Source organism: Gavialis gangeticus, unplaced genomic scaffold (assembly GCF_001723915.1).
Source record: "Gavialis gangeticus isolate Ggan-Ray unplaced genomic scaffold, GavGan_comp1, whole genome shotgun sequence".
NCBI classification, from domain to species: Eukaryota; Metazoa; Chordata; order Crocodylia; family Gavialidae; genus Gavialis; species Gavialis gangeticus.
The window spans coordinates 118186187-118206082 of NW_017728992.1; the positions used below are offsets into that span (position 1 = coordinate 118186187).

At 39.6% G+C, this 19896-nt stretch overlaps 1 protein-coding gene across 1 annotated transcript in view; it reads left to right on the forward strand.

Moving 5' to 3' along the window:
• LOC109298716 (lipoxygenase homology domain-containing protein 1) overlaps positions 1-19896 on the forward strand; it is a 236860-nt gene that overhangs the window by 51348 nt on the left and 165616 nt on the right. The window contains exons 2-3 of the mRNA XM_019518967.1: positions 12117-12764; positions 14912-15083. Coding sequence (XP_019374512.1) covers positions 12129-12764; positions 14912-15083 — 808 coding nt within the window. The 5' untranslated portion in view covers positions 12117-12128. The remainder of the gene's footprint in view (positions 1-12116; positions 12765-14911; positions 15084-19896) is intronic.

The following is a 19896-nucleotide window of genomic DNA, read 5'->3' on the forward strand; positions in this document are numbered from 1 at the left end:
TATGGATCCAGTGGTAGGAGTAGATCCAGTGGAGGAGAGGCATCCTCTCCCAGCTCAGCTCCCCATGCCTCCCTCAGCCCATCACCAGCAGCAGAAGACCTGACTTGCCCCAGCTCCCAGGCTGGGTAGTTCTGGGCCCACAATGCAGAGGGTGCAGACTCTAGTTGTGGGGCTTGCATGTCCTTACAGGTGGATATGTGAGCTGTGGCATCTGGTACTGGGGTAAGTATCTGGGGTGGGATACAGGAGCACAGCTGGCTCCAGCCTTGTCCAGAGTGGGCTGAGATCATAGTACATATTACTGAGCAACTGCTGAGAACACCTTCTAACTTTTAATACAGCATGGTAACACTTACTGCTTCTCAAATAAAAAAATGTACTAAGTGTCCTGTGCAACTTTACTGACGCTTGGATTTCAACACAGTCTGATTTGAGCACAGACTGGAGTTCAGGTTTAGTTTCCAGTTTACCCAATTTTATAGGCAAAAAGAAGAACACAGCCAAAGGAGGAGTTCTCCTATCTTAGGTTAGAGTTAACCATCCAACACAGGATCTTTAAAAATGCAGTGCTGGGGTTTCCCCCCTCCACACTAAGGGCCTTTCTTCCCTCATTTTCTTCATTTCTGGATTCCCAGTTGTTGGTTATCAAATTTTCTCTTGCAGAATTTCATGAACAAACGCCTGTAGGGATTAACTTGATAAAAAGTTCATGGAGATCAAACACTGAACTGCTATGTTAACTAAATGTCTCCAAATCTTATCAGCACTAGCATATTAATAATGGCACATTTTTTGGAAGGCTTTACTGGAAAGGATGTAAACAGGCTGGGCACATTCAGAGAAACTTAACCCAGGCCCCTGCCTCTAATGTGATAATTTCCTTTTCAGCTTGATAACTGTTTCCTAGTTCCGTACCTTACAGAACAGTCCAATTTAAAAAAAAAAAAAGAGGTGTAAGAGGCTGTAAGAGTTTGAAGGCACTTGGATATGTAAGGCACTCTATCAGCATTTGCTTGGGTCATGAGGCCAATGGTAATAGCTTAACTGCTGTAGCAACTGCCCATTCTAAAGGAGTGACTCATACTTGAGTGATAAAAATATTCAGCTGTTAACTGTTGCCCCATATGGCTCAAACTTAAACAAAGAGTGTCATTCAAGGGGCCCTGGACTGCCAATCAGGAAGGGCCACATCATATATAACTTTGACTGCCCTCTGACTCAGGATAATGCCTTAGCTTGTGATGCTACTTATCTGTTTGAGGGGAAAAGAAGAAAAGTGTATCAGCAAAAATAATACAATAATTGATAAAATATCTTTTGCTTACTTGGATAGCAATTTCCTGGCTATGATGCTGACCTGGAGAAGTCCTGAGAACCTGAAGGGTTGAAGAAATTAAGCCATATATATGTAATTTTAATACATAATCAAGATGTACTGATCCAAAGGCTGTTGCAGTCAGTTGAAGACTTTCCTTTGACATCTGTGAACTCTGTTCCAGAAAAGTACTTGGGAATCATAGAATCTTAGAAAACTAGAGTTGGAAAGGATCTCAGGAGGTCATCTAGTCCAATGGTCCTCAACATTTTCTTGTTCCAGGACCCATTTGTAAACATTGATGGCCAGTGCCCCTCACTCCCAACCTGCTGCCTCCCACCCTCAAGCCCAGGCCCCAAGGCTGTGGGGCAGGGAGGTGTGTGTAGGGGGCATGGGCAACCCCTTGCAGGCTGGAACTCTGACAGCCTGCAAGGGAAAAGCTATGGCTTGCACATTTTTCCCCTTTAAAGGAAAATCCATTTTTCAGGTCTGTTGATCCACTTTAAAGTTTGCTTGCGATCCTTTCAAATATTTGTGTGACCTACTTTTGGGTTGCGACCCATAGGTTGAGAAAGGCTGATCTGGTCCAACCCCATGCTCAAAGTAGGGCCATCTCCAACTATTTAATCTGAGCTAGGCTTTATCTAGGCAGGTCTTAAAAACCTCCAGGGAGAGAGATTCCACGACCTCTCTGGATAACCTGTTCCAGTGCTTTACTACCCTCCTAGTGAGAAAGTTTTTCCTAATAACTAATCTAGGGGTGGACAATTATTTTGGGTGGAGGGCCATCTACTGAGTTATGGCAAGCTGTTGAGGGCCACACTGGTAGCCCCACTCCTTGACAGATGCTCTGCCCCCAGTTGCCATCTTGTGACCCCTAACCCCTGACCTTTGCCACCAGAAGTTCCTCCCCTTGCCCCCAGAAGTACTCCTTTCAGCAAGAGGTTTTACCATCTCAGAACCAGAAAAATACTACATTATATTCTAAAAAGTGAACATCTACAGCATTCATTAATTTGGTTTCAAAAAAATATTGTGTTCTGATTTATATGTGTTTGTGTAGCGTATATAGAGGTGATTGCACAATAGCTTAAAATGAAGTCTTATTCTTGTATAATTGTGGGGGGGTGGGTATAGGTTTGTGAGGGATGTGTGGGTATGTGGGGTGAGAGAGCATGTGTGTGTGCATGTGGATATGTGGGATGTAGGTTGGTATGCGGTTTGTGGGGGGCTCCGTACCTGGGATGTGTGAGGGGATATGGGGGGTCTGCATGTATAATAGTGTGAGGGGGGTGTGGGTGCATGTGTATGGTGGGGTATGCATGTGGGACTCAGACTATGAACACACACGCACACACACTTTGCGCTTGCCTATACACACTGTCACTGCCTGTATACATGCACGCGTGTGCACACACACACACACTGTCCCTGCCTGCACACACATACGCACACATGCACCACGTATCACATGCCCTGCCCCCCGCCCCCCCCCCCGCTCTGTACTGGCATGGCCTCATGCCACCTGGTCCAGTGATGTAGCCAACAGCCAGGTGGTGCTGGAGCAGGGCAGGGGCAGGAAGGGAATGAAATGGCTGGGGGTGGCTGCGGCTGGGCTGTTCAGTCCTGCTGAGGCTTCCCCTGGGTCCTACTGCCCCTGTTTCTTGTCATCTTTGACAGGCTGCCAGGGCAGATAAATATTCATTTTCTAATTTTTTTTAGGGGCCCCGCAGGCTGAATAGAATGGCTTGGTGGGATGGGTCCAGCCTGCAGGCTGTATTTTGCCCACCCTGATCTAACTTAAACTTCCCTTGCTGCAACTTGAGATCAATGCTCAGACCATTGTCCTTTTATCTGCCACCACTGCTGAGAACAGTCTAGCTCCATCTTCTTTGGAACCGTCCTTCAGGTAGTTGAAGATTGCTATTAAATCCTCCCCAGTCTTTTCTTCTCCTGAGTAAATAAGCCCGTTCCCCTCAGCCTCCCCTCAGAAGTCATGTGCCCCAGCCTCCTAACCACTTTTAGGAGTCCCTATGCTGAACTTTCTCCAATTTCTGAGGGTACACTTGATCCCATTTTCCAGGTTGTTGATGAAAATATTGAACAAAACCATCCACAGAACCGACTCCCAGGGCACTCCACTTGATACCAGTTGCCAACTAGACACTGAGTCACTGATCTTCTTCCCGAACTGGGCTGCCTGGTGCAGTAATCTGGGAGCTGACCCTGCCTGTAAAGACTGAGGTGAAAAAGACATTTCAGCCTTTTTCACATCGTTTCTCAGTAGGTTTCCTCCTCCATTTAGTAAGGGACCTACACTTTCCCTGATCTGCCTCTTGTTGCTGACATGCTTGTAGAAACCCTTCTTCTTACCCCTCATATCCATTGCTAGCTGCAATTCCAGGTGTGCTTTGGCCTTCCTGACTTCCCTGCATGCCTGAGCAATTCTGTTATACTCCTTCCTAATCATTTGTCCAAGTTTCCACTTTCTGTAAGCTTTCTTTTTCTGTTTTAGCAACTTGAAGAGTCTCTGCTAAGCCAAGCTGGTCTTCTGCTATACTTGATACTCTTCCTGTGGATTGGGATGGTTTCTGGTCCCTCAGTCTGGTTTCTTTAAAATACAACCAGCTCTTCTGGGCTCCTTTCACCCTCAGACTGGCCTCCCAGGGCATCCTGCCTTGAGCGTGTCAAAGTCTGCTGTTCCAAATTCCAGGGTCCTTACTCTGCTGTTCTCTTTCTTTCCTTTCCTGAGGTTCCTAAACTCAGTCATCTCATGGTCACTGCTGCCCAAGTTGTCATCTGCTTCTACATTCCCCACCAATTCTTCCCTGTTTGTGAGCAGCAGGTAAAGAAGAGCATAACTTGCACCGGAAATTGTCCCCAAGAACTAAAGCATATCAATGAGTTGTCTGCACAGATATCAATGCATTGTCACGTTGTTGTTATGGCTGTCTTGTCCCTGACAATGGTGCCCCTGAAATGGAGGGAAGAACTGCATCAGTCTTAGTGCATAGCACTTGAGTCTCTTCATTTACTGAGAGTGAAGAAAATGCTGCTTCATTGTTCCTGCATCTGTAGAATGAAAAGGACACTGTCAGTTGGGTGCCCCCAGGGACCCAGTTCTAGCAAGTATCTCTTCTATTTAGCTGACAATTGCTGCCCCATCTGTGGGAAGTTCAGTACTACTGAAGTCAGAGAGAGGTTCCTGTTAATGTTAGTGGCCACTGGATCAGGCTCTTACTATATTCCCTTTCTATCAATATGTTCCCTGACAAGAAGGTAAGGGATCATTCCAAATGCTCCATTCTTTTCTCCTTCAGATGAAAGATGCATGGTGGTCACTGTACCAGTATTAAACAACAAATACCAGTAGCACAGTATAAAGAATAGAAATACAGAGCAGCTATGTTTTACATTTTTTGCTATTTATTTCTTCTTGCTGGTTTTGGGACAATGCATTTGAGGACAGTAGTCACCTAGATGACTGTTAGTAAAAGTATTTACCTAGCATGGCTAGGGATTTGTATGACAAAAGAGAAAAACATCTGACCTGTTCCATACACTAAAATAGAGGATTAAGAAAGAGGTGAAGCCCAATATTTTCGGGCTAAAATAAATATAGCAGCTGAATTAGCAAATGGGACTGGAACACAGATATTGAAGAGTAAAATGGTAGAGTAGTATTGTAGATTAGTGATGCAACAGACTGTCAAGACAGAAGAAATAACAGTATAGATAAAGCAGAACTTGTTTTCATCAAAAGTGTTTGGGGAAGGATTGTAAAAGTTGTCCCACTGGAGTATTTTCAAGCGTTTGCTATAAACTCTGTAACAGGGTGTTCTGGCCCTGGCGTAGGAGCGCTGGGTGATTATCTGGCAGTTAAAAGCCCAAGGAAGAGAAAGCAGAGAGTTCAAATCGGAGAAAAAGCAGTTTGTGGTTTGGAGGCAGACTGAAACCCAAATAAGCTTGCTTTTAAGAAGGGGCCAGAGTTAAAGGGTCTTTTCCTACTGCCTGGAAAAAGGCCAAAGGTTTTGCTTTATTTGCTTGTTTGTTTGGGAAAAGGATTATTTTTTGTGTTACAAGGACTGGCTGAGGGGCTCCAAAGAGAACAAAGCAAGGCTGCATGACAATAACCTGCTTACAGACCCTTATGGATATAGATTTGGGTATAGATAAAGAGATCTTCTACTGCTGGAAATTGTGTTGTAATGGGAAGTTTTAACTTCCCAGATACATACTGGGGAAGAAATACTACTAACACCAAACAGATTCCTCTCTCCCTATCTAAGAAATCATTGAAACAAGAAGTGATGCTATTTTAAGCTTGGTTTTGGTAAGAATGCTGTAGAAGAGGTGACCATAAAAAATAACCTTGATTGAATGATCACAAGTGGATTGCATTTAAATTAAATGGAAGAATATATCAAATAGGGCTGCAACTCAGGATTTTTTTTATTTTTAAAGGCTAAACTTTGAGAAGTTCACTTCAGATAAGTAGACTAAAGAGGTAAGGGGAATTGAATGTGGAGGAGGCCTGGAGTTTCTTTATATCAGAGGTGAAAACTATTTTGAATTTCTATCCTAAACAAAAGAAAACTTGTAGTGAAGGGCTCAAAACTTAAGTGGATAAATAACTAACCCCAAAAAGAATATTTGCCTAGTCAGCAGGGAGCCAATAAGGAAAGGAAAGAAAGATTGGTCATCCAAGAAAGCTATGACTGAGGTTAGCAGGTATAGGGATAAAATGAGAACCATTGGAAGACAAGTTGGATAGTGCATGGAAATTCACTTCTGAAAAATAGTGATGTTTCAGAGATGATTTCAGATGAATAATAGCTTATTAACTTTGAGCAAGAATAGCTTAATTAAAAATAACTTCTATTGATAGGGGTTTCTCTCTCACCTTTCTTGTAAGAGGCATGGGGCTAGAATGGGATTTTTTAAATTGTAAAACAATCATTACATGTATTGGTAGCAGCAAGGGAAGGTTGTATTAGATCTTTAACTTGCAGACATCTTGATGAAAATTTTATGAGCCATTAAAAATCTTGAAGAGAGAAGGTGCAGCTTCAGTGACACTTGTTTATCTCAACCAAAGGCGCAGAAGTGTAATCTGTTGCATCTCAGATTATAGTGATGTACAGATGCATCTGGTGGATTAATTGGTTATCAAAAGTGGATTGTTCAGTGGAAGGCTAGATAAGGAGAACCATGATATTTTAGGTCACGTATTTAAAAGGAAGCTAAGTCTATTTAACATTGAAGCCAAAACTTCAGTTCAGAGCCCTTAGAAGATTATTTACTCCTTGTGAAACCTCACATATTGAATATTTGATAAACAAATTTAATATACTGGTAGCCAGAGTAAGCTATTGGGGAAAAGAACTAAGTAGGGAAAAGAATATATTGCCTGGAATTTGAACAGTACAGTTACACTAATTGACATCCATATGGGACTTAAATGATTATTTTAATAAGCTGTTTAAGGGAAGAAAATGATATTTATAACAAAAATGTCTGTGCAATTTACCCATATCATGTATGTGCTTATATATTGTGGCAGGCTGGGTAATGAGCCTGAAATAAGGAAATATTTAATGCCTCTGTAAACACCCAACAAATAACATAGCAAGTAAAAACATTTTTAAAAAGACATTGTGACGTGTAATTGAGCTGTCTCCTGAGCAGCCTTTCTACTTGTAGCTGCTCCGCAGAGCTGGTATTGAAAAGATGCTGTAATCCTGATTAAGTAAAGAAGCTTCAAATAGGATTATACCTCTGGTCAAAATTAGAAGGAACATTTGCCATCTGGGGACATACCGTATTTACCAGAATCCAAGATGACTGAATTTCAGATAGTGCTCCAATAATTAGATTCTAGACATTGAAAAATTATAAATTTGTTATAATTTTCCATGTCTAGAATCTAATTATTGAAGGGTCATCTGAAACTTGCTCCCCACTGCTGCACTCAGGCAAGCAGTGGCAGAGGGGCAGGCAGTGCCACAGCAATGCAGTTTGGTGCTTGGCGCAAGGCCCGCAGAGGCAGCCCGCCCTTGCCCTGCACACAGATCCAGAGGGCACATGCCCTCCCATGCTTGCCTGGGACTGCATACAGCAGAGGGACCCACCCTTTCCCCGTCCCCATGCCCCCCCACATGAGCTGCTTGCAGCTCTGTCCCATGCTCTGTGCCGGTTGGGCAGTGCTTGTTGGTGCTCCTTCACTTCAGCACCCAGGGTGGTTGCCCCAATTGCCCCTTTCTTGCTACGGTACTGGGGACAGGTGGTGGTGGGGCAGGTGGTAGGTGAGTCAAATGGCCTGCCCCCTACCCCTTGCCTCCTGCCTCTCCTGCCACTAGCACCCCTCTTGCCTGCCCCCCATGATCCTGTCCATCACCAAGTACCTTTGCTTTGCAGCTCCAGCTGGGGCCTTATTCTGGCCACCAGTAGGGAACGCAGAGTTAATGCTGCCTCTGTCCCTAGCCTGGCCATGCAGCAGCTGTTGTGATGTTTTAAATTTAAGTAACTAAGGTAGTATTTCCATAAGAAGTAAATCCATACTCTCATTAATGTGTCATAAGCCAAAAAATGGGGAAAAAAATCAATCACTTTTTTACTGCATGTCATGTTGTTCATCCTGGATCATGCTGAACTGTACAATCCATCAAAGATGTCAGGCTATACTTGACAGTGATGCTTGCGAAGACTGCTGTGGGAGTCTATGCTGACTGAATATATAAAATAGACAGATTTTAAACAGTTTAGTCAAATTATTCTTTAGCAAAAAACTGGAGGAGGACTGGACATTTGCTGAATACATAGTTTAGAAAAGGAATACGTGTCAAGGAAAATATCCTTACACTGAAATCTATAAGACCATGAATGGGCTCATAAGGTAAGTAGTAGAATCTCCATTCCAAAATTTTTAAAATTAAAATCAGTAGAAAATGTATTTTAGAGGACATCCCTATCTTGGTAGGGAGTTGAAGTAGGTGATTTTAGGTGTTGTCCTTACTGTTTTTGTTCCATCTCTATTTTCTGTAATTCTGTGACATTATAAATCCTACTTGAAAAACAAATTTGAAACAGACGATAAATTTAAAAAAGAAAAGCGATGAAAGTGAATATTGCAAAAGTAAAAGGAATATAATCGTAATGCAAGAAGGTTAGCTAAATGAAAAGTTAGGTTCTCTGCTCCGAAAAATGGGTGCCTAACTTGAACCTAGTCTGGTGATTAACATTAGCACAGATTAAGCAAATTGACTGTGATGTTTTTCCAGCTACGCATTATCAGAATACGATTGATGTTCATTTCATAGAGCGTGGGGAGTTGTACCTACAGTAATATCTGTCTCTGAAAACAAAATGACTATCCTTTTATTTGCATAAGACGTGATCGTGGGTGAGTATAATGAAACTATGGTGTAGTGATTAACTATTATGAAATATGATTATTTGCTTTATTTATTGAGAAACAGTTCTAAGGAAAAAAGATTGAAGTTATGGAACCAGCTTTGCTTATTCTTAGACTGAAAGTAGTATCAGCTGTTAGAAAGCAGGAAATCAGTTCTGTGTTCTGTTTTCCTTTCTAGCAGAGTAGAAATCTTAACACCCAGTAAGATACAAAAAGGTGTAAAAATTTATATTCTGACATCTTGAGTTCTGTAAAGTCTGTTGCTTATTATGTAACAATTCCTAAAGAAAATTATTAAATGATGAAGATCCTTAATGAAAGTAAGCAAAGATGAAGCTATTATTATGAAAGCACTATGACTTAAAGCTGAAATAAGGTCTATACAATATATTTATATGTTTACATGTTTAGTTCATGATAATCAACCATCGGCATTGTTTTTATACACTGTCTGTGGGTTCTTGTTTGCTTGATTTGAACTAAATATTTCTGTGATGTCCAGAACGTGTCTAATCATCATTTCTATATAAAGTAGCAAGTTAAGTATCTGTTTATTTAAATTTTGATCAGTTTCCCAGATTTAATAATGTATGTGTGTAAAGAAATTCTAAAATAATATTGAAATAACTCCAAAGAAGAGAATAGTTTTAAAACTTTAATGTTACAGCCTTTGGTAAGCTGTTATATGAAGTACCTTCTTTAGCTTTATTAATAGTTTATAAGTAGATGGATAGTATCCACTACATCCTCATAAAGTGTGCGTAATCATATTCCATAGAGGTGGAGAGCCGAGGTAGTAAATTTTGCTGCCAGCTGAGACCATTGTGTATGACTACTATGCAGCATTTATAGCTTTCCCAAAGTTACTATTCTACTTGAGCTGGAATAGCAACCTCGGCTCCTCCTTGCCAGTTGACTGAGGGGTTGGGATTGTTGGGGCCACTCAAAAACCTGCTGCCATTGATTTTATACCTGCACATTTGTTCTGAAGCCACAAGAAGGGAATTGTGCTGCAACTAGCAATATTATTAGCTCCAACAAGGATTTCCACTGAAAATGTCTGGTAGACAGCATGGTGTATGAAGTGGTTACATCCTAGATCGGGGTAGGCAACAGGTGTCAGAGCGTGCATATTGCTTGGCATATGCCCTTCAGGGTGGGGAAGGGGCTGGGGATTGGGCCCATTGCAGCTCCCCTGCCATCCACGCCTGGCACACCAACATCTTACAAGTCAAGGGGTTTTTTAGCACTCTGCCCAAAAACATTGCCACCACCCTGTCCTAGATGCTCCCACAGTCCTGACTCACCTTGCTGCGTGGGATATTTACAAATTTGAGGAAAAGACTATCTCTGGTTCTCTCTTCCATGGGTTTATGACACTTTAACAATGTTCTTCTTGCTGCTGTGGTTTCCTTTACATGGGAAAACAGGGCCCATAGTTTTAATGGAAATATTTTCATATATTTATATTTATATTTATATATATATATATATAAGCATACTGATTAATCAGGGATATAAGGATCAATAGAACAGGATCAATAGAAGGATCTATCTATCTATCTATCTATCTATCTGTCTCAGTTCTATTGACCTTTAGATCGCTGATTAATAATATATAGCCATTCTATTGATCTTTAGATCACTGATTAAAAAGTCTCCTTTTCAGAGCTGCTGAGTACCCACAACTTTCACTAATTTTGGTGGAAGCCGTGGAACTCAGCAGCTCTGAAACAGCAGTCCACCTACAGAGGTACCTATTAATTGGGATGTCTAGAATTTGTATCTGTATGGCTTAAATGGAAAAATTAAATATCATCAGACGAGATCAGCCCTGGTCTGCATGGTTCTGACAGGTTTTTAGGGATGTACCACTTGCTATGTAGATGACCTGTTAAAGTCACTTCTCTTCCATCACATTGGCTTCTTTTCAGAAGAAATAATTTGACAATTGAATATTGAAATATTAAAAAGATGTCAGTTTATAGTGAGTACTAAGAGCTCAGCCTTAAAACAGTGCTTCATTGAAAAAGTACAAGGAGCAACATGATATAATCTTTTCAAATCTGACTTTCCCTGGAACCTGGATTGTTTCTAAAGGTGTCAATGTTGTTTTTTTTCGTCCCTGAGCTGATGTCTGTGTTGTGAGAGATGTCCTTTAAAAAATGCCTTTCCCCAGTTTCCTTAAGAGAAATTTGGGATAACTAAAGGAGGCAGATTAATCAAGATAATGCAATTAAAGTATTTAATGTAGGTTATTTGGTTATTCTGTCCTAAACAGATGCTGCATATTCCACAATGAGGCTCATTTATTTACAAGTCACATTTTCCCATACACTGTGGTTTGGGCAAGCAATTAGTTAAAATAAAAAGTATTGCTGAATGTAAAGAGTCACCACTAAATAAACAGTATGCAGAACATACGTATGCAGAAAGAGACTAGTAGTAGTGCCCCCCATTTTTAAAGTGCCTGATCTACCTTTATGCTGTTGTCAGAAATAGTGTGTTGTTTTGATGACCAGAATTGTATAGCTTTAATTACTGAAAACTTCTCTTTTAACTGAAAAGCACATGAACTAGTTTTGTCTTTTATATAGGATTAAACTGATTTAAGACTCTTTCCCCTAGTAGGAAAAAATAATTTCACACTTGACCAACAATTTTTTACCCTACTTCAATATTTGCATTTATGTTGATTTATATATCCTGAAAGGTGAAGTTTGTAGAAATGCAAACAATCCGTCACAATTTATAATACTGACCATTAATTATAGCCACCAAAAATTACTCAAAACATATTTGGGCCTCATTCTGATACTAATTTATACTCTAGTACAGTAGGACCACATCTACTGAAATCAAGGGAGCTGCACTGGTATAAACCTAATGTATGTGAGATCAGAATATAATCTATTGTCTTTCAGTTTTGTCTTGGACTGAATTATGGCTTGTGCCTAGGCATAAACTGCCTCCACCTTGTGAATGTCTTTTCAATATATAATGTGTGAAATGCTGTCATGACTTTCATCTTCAATGCCCCCCTCCCCAACAAAACAAAACACACAAACAAAAACCAACACAAAACCCAAGCTTTTAATTAGCATTTGGATCTGACAAAGTACCTTTTCTTAACACAAAAGCTGTTGTCCAAAAATGATAATAAAAGTTAAGTTACACTGGAGATAGCTCCACTTCCAAGTATTCACAGAAATGCTGGAGTCTGTGGAATTTAGAGATAACAGGCTGGAACCATTTAAAACAACATTTTTTTATGAGATTCACTGCTGCTGGTTTTGTTTTTTAAAAATATATTCTGCTGTTGCACCTTTTGAGGGCTGCATTGTTACTACAAAGAAAAATTTTATATCCATCTTTTCTTGCTTTCAGGTTTTTGCCAGAATGAGTGAAACACCTTCACCCAGTCATTCAGTGATTCAGCCAAATTCAGCAGAAAGTGAACAGACTTTGTCTACCCGACACCTCAATGTCACTGAGCCTGTTGTGGCCAAACGAATCTGTTTCTATAAAAGTGGAGATCCTCAGTTTAATGGGATCAAAATGGTTGTTAATAATCGAACTTTCAAAACTTTTGATGCCTTGCTGGACAGCTTGTCCAAAAGAGTTCCATTACCTTTTGGGGTGAGAAATATTAGTACACCACAAGGAAGACACAGTATCACCAATTTGGAAGACCTTGAAGATGGAAAGTCTTACATCTGTTCTCATCAGAGGAAAATAAAGCCCATTAACTTGGAGCAGGCAAGGAAGAAGCCATTGCCCTGGCAGATCAGCAGGCCTGTTAGTGCTCGTCGCCGAGTAGTGCAGCTAGCCAGGGAGAATGAAGGTCAGAGAGATGGTGCTGTCAAAATAACAATCCCTAAAAAGCTGCTCGTTTTCAAAAATGGAAATGTGAGAATCAGGCGCACAATAGTTCTGGGTAAGAAGAACACTCAAAACTTTGAGGCATTTTTGGATCATATCAGTGAGTCGATGCAATATCCAGTTGCAAAGCTGTATACCACTGATGGCAGAAAGGTGAGAATAAGAAATGGCATCAGTAATGCTTATCACAATGGCTGCTTCAAGAATATAGCCAGGAAAAATCAAATTATTGGTTTGATGGCCTGACTGGCCATCAGTAGAAGCTCCCTGTGCCTTAACTTTCAGTTATCTGTTACCCCTCTACAGTGAGGGTCCTTCCAAATTCCTCAGGTTCTGAGAAAACAAGACAAATCTTGGAAAGTATAGATTGGAAGCTAGGGAATTTTTAACTGAACATGATGAAAGATCAGTTTTCTCTAAAAATGCTTTCTTCTCTGTCTAATTGAATCAGTGTTCCTGCTTCACAAGTTGGTTTTATTTTTATTTTTTTGGTCCTCCCAGAGGTGTACACTCAAACTTATATGCACATCCAGGAATGTGTAGTAGTCCCAAAACCCTGCATGTCTGTGGGATGTACATTAAGCAGTGGTACTTTTGAATTCTATTTCTATTCCCCCAAGTAGTGAGGATCTGTCAGTGCTGAAGAAGAAACTTCTCTACCAATCTCCCCCATGAAAATGTACTAGCTGGTGTAGGAGCAAAGGACTATGCCCAGATGTCAAAACTGGATCTCATGTGTGGCTCTCCCATTGCTAGGATACAGCTCATGTTTTAATCAAAGTAGATTTTTACCCTGATTTCTATATTACATGTAATACTCAACAGCAAGATGTTGTTTTAGGCAATATCTACCTATATTAGGTCTTTCATTTTTTAACGACTGAACTCTTTCTTTGTTACCATTTGAATGAGACAGAAATGGATGTCTAAATGATTGCAAATTATTGCAGGAGAAAATTAATTCTCAGGATGGATGTCATCTCTGTTCACAGCTTCATACACGCATATACTCTGGCTTCAAGGCAATCGGGTGCATATACACAAGACGCTTATGGTGCAGTTGCCTAATCAGCTCTGCAGTACAGCATCACTGGTCTACACATGCGGAACTATTAATCCAGAATAAATTAATTAACTCTGCTGTAGGTTAGTACTGCCAGATGCAATTACTATCCCATGGTGGAGTTATTTACTCCACTGCAATGCATGTGTAAATGCTGCACCCGGGAGCAATAAATTCCAGCATGAACTACAACGGAGTTTATTGTGTCACATTAATATTTACATGTAGATGCACCCATTCATTCCCTCTACTGGGGTAAAACAAATTCTATATCTAAAATGAACTTTAGATATAGCACTGCTTCTCAGAATCATCCTATTTATACATGCTTTCATAGAACACAGGCCTAGTATTGAAATACTGGAATATAGTGTCATATGCAGCTCTGAGATTTTTAAAAGGGGTGCATGGGAGCAACAAGTGGCACTGCAGGGGTGGCTGCACCTCAGTTCCCAGCCTCCCCACCTCCCATAGGGGGGGCAGACCACACCACAGAAGCAGCAGCCACAGACTTTTCTTAAGTGCCCACAAGAGGTAAGACACTTTCCCAGTTGCATGCTCTGTGGCACCCCACTCTGCTCAGTTCCCATCCCTGCCTAGCCCTCTGGGTACAGGAAGAGAAGGAAGTGGAGTTCCACGTTATGCCACTGTTGCTGTCCAAGGCACTCTGTCTCCACTCCAGTCAGGGCAATGGAGAGCAGCTGCACAAGGAGTCATGTTTGGCTGGGCACAGCAGCGGCAGTGTCTGGGTTCCCTTTCCTTGTGCCTGCTCTCAGACTGGTGGAGCACACCCAGAGGGACTAGGCAGGAAGAGGGAACCTGCCTGCTGCTGCTGTTCCCCAGTGAGCCTGGCTCCCTGCACAGCCGCTTTGGAGCTCCCCCCTGCCCTGGGTCAATAGGACAGTGGCAGTTGTATACAAGGCTGGGGAGTCAGGAGTGGGAGGGAAGGGAAGTGCCACTGGAAAGAAGCAGGTGTGAAGAAGGATGGATTCTGACCTATTTCAGGGATTCAAATTCCTTGGCTGCTGTTTCTACAGTGTAGTCTGAAAAGAGGGTGTGACCATGTTACTGCACCCACTCTGGATCTGCCCCGTATGAAACATAGTACTTATTTAACAGCTGGCTGCAACACTATATAAATATAGTGAAGAAAGGAACGAACAAGATGAAGAGAAGAACCCCTTTGTATTACTACTGCTAGTTACTAATGCAGAGAAATGGATGTTCTTTTTTTCAGATACCTAATCTTCATGCCCTAGTAATGTGCTCTGGCGTTGTTGTGGCAGCAGGGAGAGAGCCTTTTAAACCAAGCACTTATGATCCTCATAGATATTCTCTACCTGCTAGATTGCCTGGGATATCCAATCGTGTGTATCCAAAAGCAAATGTCAAGTCAGAGAGTGGAAATAGTAAGTCCGTTTAATTATTTTACTTTTTCTCAAGTGATTTATCTCTTTCAAGCTTTAATATAAAAATAAAATAATAGAAATATGACTGGGATAAAGGGTTTTCAAAAAGGCTAGTTGAAACAAACTGTTTGTTTTTACTCAGATTTTGTCTTGCAGACATGGGAGGAAAAATTAATTTTCTATTTAGAGTTGAATTTTCTGTTAATAGCTCAGTTAGTAGGCATATTTCCTTTTAAATTGAATTATTTTGAATACACATGCAAAGATCTGAACCATTTTTTATAACATGTGCTCCTTGCCGTTAATGTAGTCACATCACCCTGTCCACGCTGTTTATAACCGTGGCTACAAGAAAACCCACAGCTGCTTTAAAGAATTGCATGGTTCCTTTGTTTGAATTTTCTAACTTGCTGTGCAGTGTTCAGAACTTAGCTTAGTAAATTAAAAGGAGTACTTTGTCATTATCCTTAGTTCCATACGTGCCTATAGCCAACCAGGGCAAATCAGAAAAAGCAAGTCATTTGTTGCTTCACCTATACACCTCTCAACCTCAGTTACCTCCTTCTTACCACTTACTGCTCATATGTATCTTCAGTCTTGTACTGAACAACCAATATGCAGCCTGAATTCTAACTATGCTTATTTCCTATATGTACATGAGTCCTGACTGAATGTAGATTAGGAAAGGCTTTCATAAGTTGCAGTGTATTTAGGTTTACACCTTGGTTTGCATTAGTTTACATAGGTGAGGAACAGACTAACTATTTATTAATACCATGTACCTGTACAGGCGTGTTCCCATACTGGAGTGCTCCTTAGGTGCTCTGTTGGCATGACTTCCCCAAGGGCTGAAAGCCTGGGAAGCAGTGCTGGAGGTGTCAAATATCTCTGCACTAAGTCACTGGCATATGAAAGGCTTTCCATGATTCTGAAGCCTTGTTGTGAAAAGAAACTTTTTAAGTGCTAAGCCTTTACACAAGATACTAGGCTTTACCTGTAGAGACCTCTTCTACATCCTGCTCAGTCGGTCATGTTCCCACCAAACCTATTCATTTTAGCTTTTCTCCACCTGACTTTTTGAGCCTATCCTGATATCCCCTGGCCTGCACAGATTGTTTTCCTACCTCACTAGGACTGTGCAGAAAATAGCTGATGAATCAAGTAAAAATGTTGAAATCAAAATATGATGAATCAATTAAGAATGTAAGAAAGAGCAAGTAAGAATGTTTTGAGGAAATTAAATGACTGGAGGAAAACAAACAAAGGTTGTCAAAATGTTTTTCTTTCCCATCCAAATTGTGCTTATAGTCAGAGATATAGGTTGGCAGCACTAGAAAACATAAGCAAGCTGTAAATATAAATGGGTTGCCATTTTATTAAAATACTTGGTGGATTTTACTAAAAATGGCAGGGGCTTGTAAAGTTCTAGTAATATTCCTTCAACTGAAATAATTAACATAGACTTAGAAAACTCATTAAAACATGAACTTTGAAGGTTAGGTAGAATTACAGCTGTTAAAATTAATACGTTAACTCAAATTAATTTTCTGTTCCAAACCCTAACTATTATAGTACCAACTTAGATGTCTTAGATGAATAGCAGACTCTGATAAATAAATTTATAAGAAATAAGAAACCTAGATTAGAAATCCCATTCTGCAAAGGCAACAGCAAAAGGGAGCAATGATCCTTCCAAGTATTAAATATTACTATTAAAGCAGCTAACTTAGAAATTTAGTGAATTGGATCACACCAATTTACAGTAAGTACTGGGTAAAGATAGATCAACCATATTGTCTAACAGTCAAACTTAATATATTACCATGGCTAAAAAAAAATTTCCAGGCCAAATTCAGTATATAATTACCCCTTTACGAAAACATTAATGAAAACCTGGGATAACACAAATAAGAAATTAGACTCTTACCCATCCCCTTCCGCACCTATATATAATAACACTGAATTTAATCCTTACAATTTATTAGGAAGCAGTAATATCTGGGAACATATTAGTATGATATATTTTGGGCAATTATTTGAAGAAAATATATTTAGATATTTTGAAGAAATATAACACTGGTGACATAAAAATCCCATTTTTCCAGTGCCTGCAATTGAGACACTTCTACAACACATTCCCAAAGAAAGGTAAACCTCAGTAGAAATTTGACATATTTGAGACAATATTGGTTACGCTTATGAAACACACAGACCTATTTTCTGCACTATATAAAGCAATTTTAAATAGCCATATAGAAGAGAAAATGCTGTTTTTGACATAGTGGCCTAAAGGCACTGGATTAGAAATTAGTGCTGAAGAATGGGAGGCCATCTGGAACAATGATCCTCAAACATCCATTTGAACAATAATAAAATAATTAAGAAATCCCGTATTAATGGCATCTTGCTCCACTCAAAATTAAACATAGTTATGGTACAGGAACAGAGAAAAGTTGCAGGGATCACAGTTGGTTAGGAAGATTTTACCACATATGGTGGCTGTATCCCAGAGTTAAACTGTTCTGGAAGGAGGCTGGAAATATGGTAAGGGAAATAACCAGATGGCAACATCAGATAACCCCACAATGTTCCTGTTGAACTTTCACGAGAGGTCTGAAACATGTAAGAGTTGCAAGGAATTGATCACTCATCTAGTGGCTGCAAGGATGGAAGAGGAGTGACACCCCTGGAATCACTGACAGGTTTGAAAAAGTTTGGGAAGCTTTAGTAATGGAAATATTGTCCGATCAAGCTAGTGTCCAATAGGGGAGGAAAAAAAAAAGATGCTCACTTGGAAATGTGGTGGGCATTTTTGGAATTTGTTAAAAAAGAATCTTCTGCCTCCAAACTAGAAAATTTGAGAAAGTTTTTTTGAATATTGAAGGAAAGTGCATGTTCTATGAACTATACAAAAAACTAGAACTTTTGGTTCCAAAATGATACTTTTTATTAGACCAACAGGGAAATGGCAAGAAAAAATGTCCTTTTCTGCAAGCTTTCAGGATCAAAGTCCCTTCGTCAGGCTCTGGGAAAAGTATTTAAGAACAAATTTCTAATACATTTAAGAGCAGAGATGAGTAGAAAATAGTGAAATCTGAATTATGCAGAGTTCTAAGGGAAAAAGAGTGGGTGAATTATTTCAGAGAGATAAAGAAATGGAAAAGCTTAACATCAACTGAAACATAAAGGAACTGTGAGAAACTGAAAGGATGAGAAAACACAGACTCCTGTGGACAATGACTTGGGTTAAGGGAGCACTGGTGAAGGAATATAAGTATCTATCTTTATGTTGTATCTATCTATAAGTATATAAGAATATAAGTATCTATCTATATATTGGGGGGTCACATGCATCTTTAAATGTTAATTCTGTTGTTTGATAAATTGGATTCATTAATAAAGTATGTTCTTTTTCTTAAAAAAAGAAAAAACTTAAGCAGCTGGGAGATCTAAAAAGTTCCAACATTTAAACGTCCTGAAACTCAATTAATTTGTGTGTTTAACATTAAGTGCTGTATCTGAGACCATGATGTAAATTTATAGGAACTTTAATTCTATTGTTTCTTAAAGTCTGTAAAAATGAGATTTTTCTTATGAAAGGTCTGTGGTTCCTGGAATAGGAATTAGTCTGTGCAAGTCAGGAAATCTAAATTTTTGTGTTTGTATATATAGCAGTGACAAGTGTACTCGTGAAAAAAGCCTATACATCTAAAAATTCCCCTGAGAAAAGAATATGCTTAATTTTAGGCCAGGAACAGTCCCATTGAAGTCAAATCAATGTTAAGCCTGTTTTATTGGATTAGAGACATATTTGAAACATTTAAAATAAGTTCCAATGACTGTATAATGCCCCTATTTGAGAGTATATATTTGTTATCAGTGTCTTCATGTATGTCTCAGATTCTGACTATGTGCACTAATGGCTTTACTTGCACATAACACCTCCTAAGAAAAGAAAATCACTTAGAAAATTCTGGTTAAATTTCACTTTGCATTCTTTTGGTCTCCTGCCCATTGTTTTACTTCAATAAAGATAGATGAAATTTTTGTCGGAGCTGAGTTAGTTCAGAGGAATAAAAACACAGTTTAGAAATATTTAAATTTTGTGCAAATACATTAAGAGCCTGATGCAAAGTCTTTTTAAGTCAATGGGAATAATCCTATTGGCTCTTCTGGACTTGGGACCAGGCCTTTGAGTATTATACTATATAGTTTGCTTTGTAATTGCAAATTACAGTCTTCTTAGAAATATTGGATTCAGTATTTTAATGTACAACTTTATGAAGAAGTATAATGTACAGGCCTGACTATACAGTTTTTATTTATATGACTAGTTAATGGCACTACACACATAGGCAAGGATTACTCACATAAGTAAAGACTGGTCAGATACCTTGGCATTATCTCTTTCTCATCTTTTATGTCCACTGGGGTCATGGACTGCAAGGAACCTTCTAGCAGAGTTTAGGAGGAAAGTGTAAGAAACAGAGGAAGGCTGGATTGTCGATACTTACAGTCTTCAAAAGAGAAGTAATCTTCCCTTGACACTTTAATGTTAGAAAGTTAACAGTAGAGAACAAGGAAGTCAACTTAGCCCATTTAACCAATAATTCTCTTCAGCTTTTCTTTGACATAGTTCTTGAGCCTCTAGAGGCTATAGAGGACAGTGCCTAGAAACTGAAACTTAGAGAGATTTATTTTCACTTCTATTTACAGGTTTATCACCCTTTAACATGAGTGTTGTTATGTATTAATATGCATTCAGAGAGCGAATTAATTCATCTATGACTATTAAATTGTAGGGAAGGGAGTA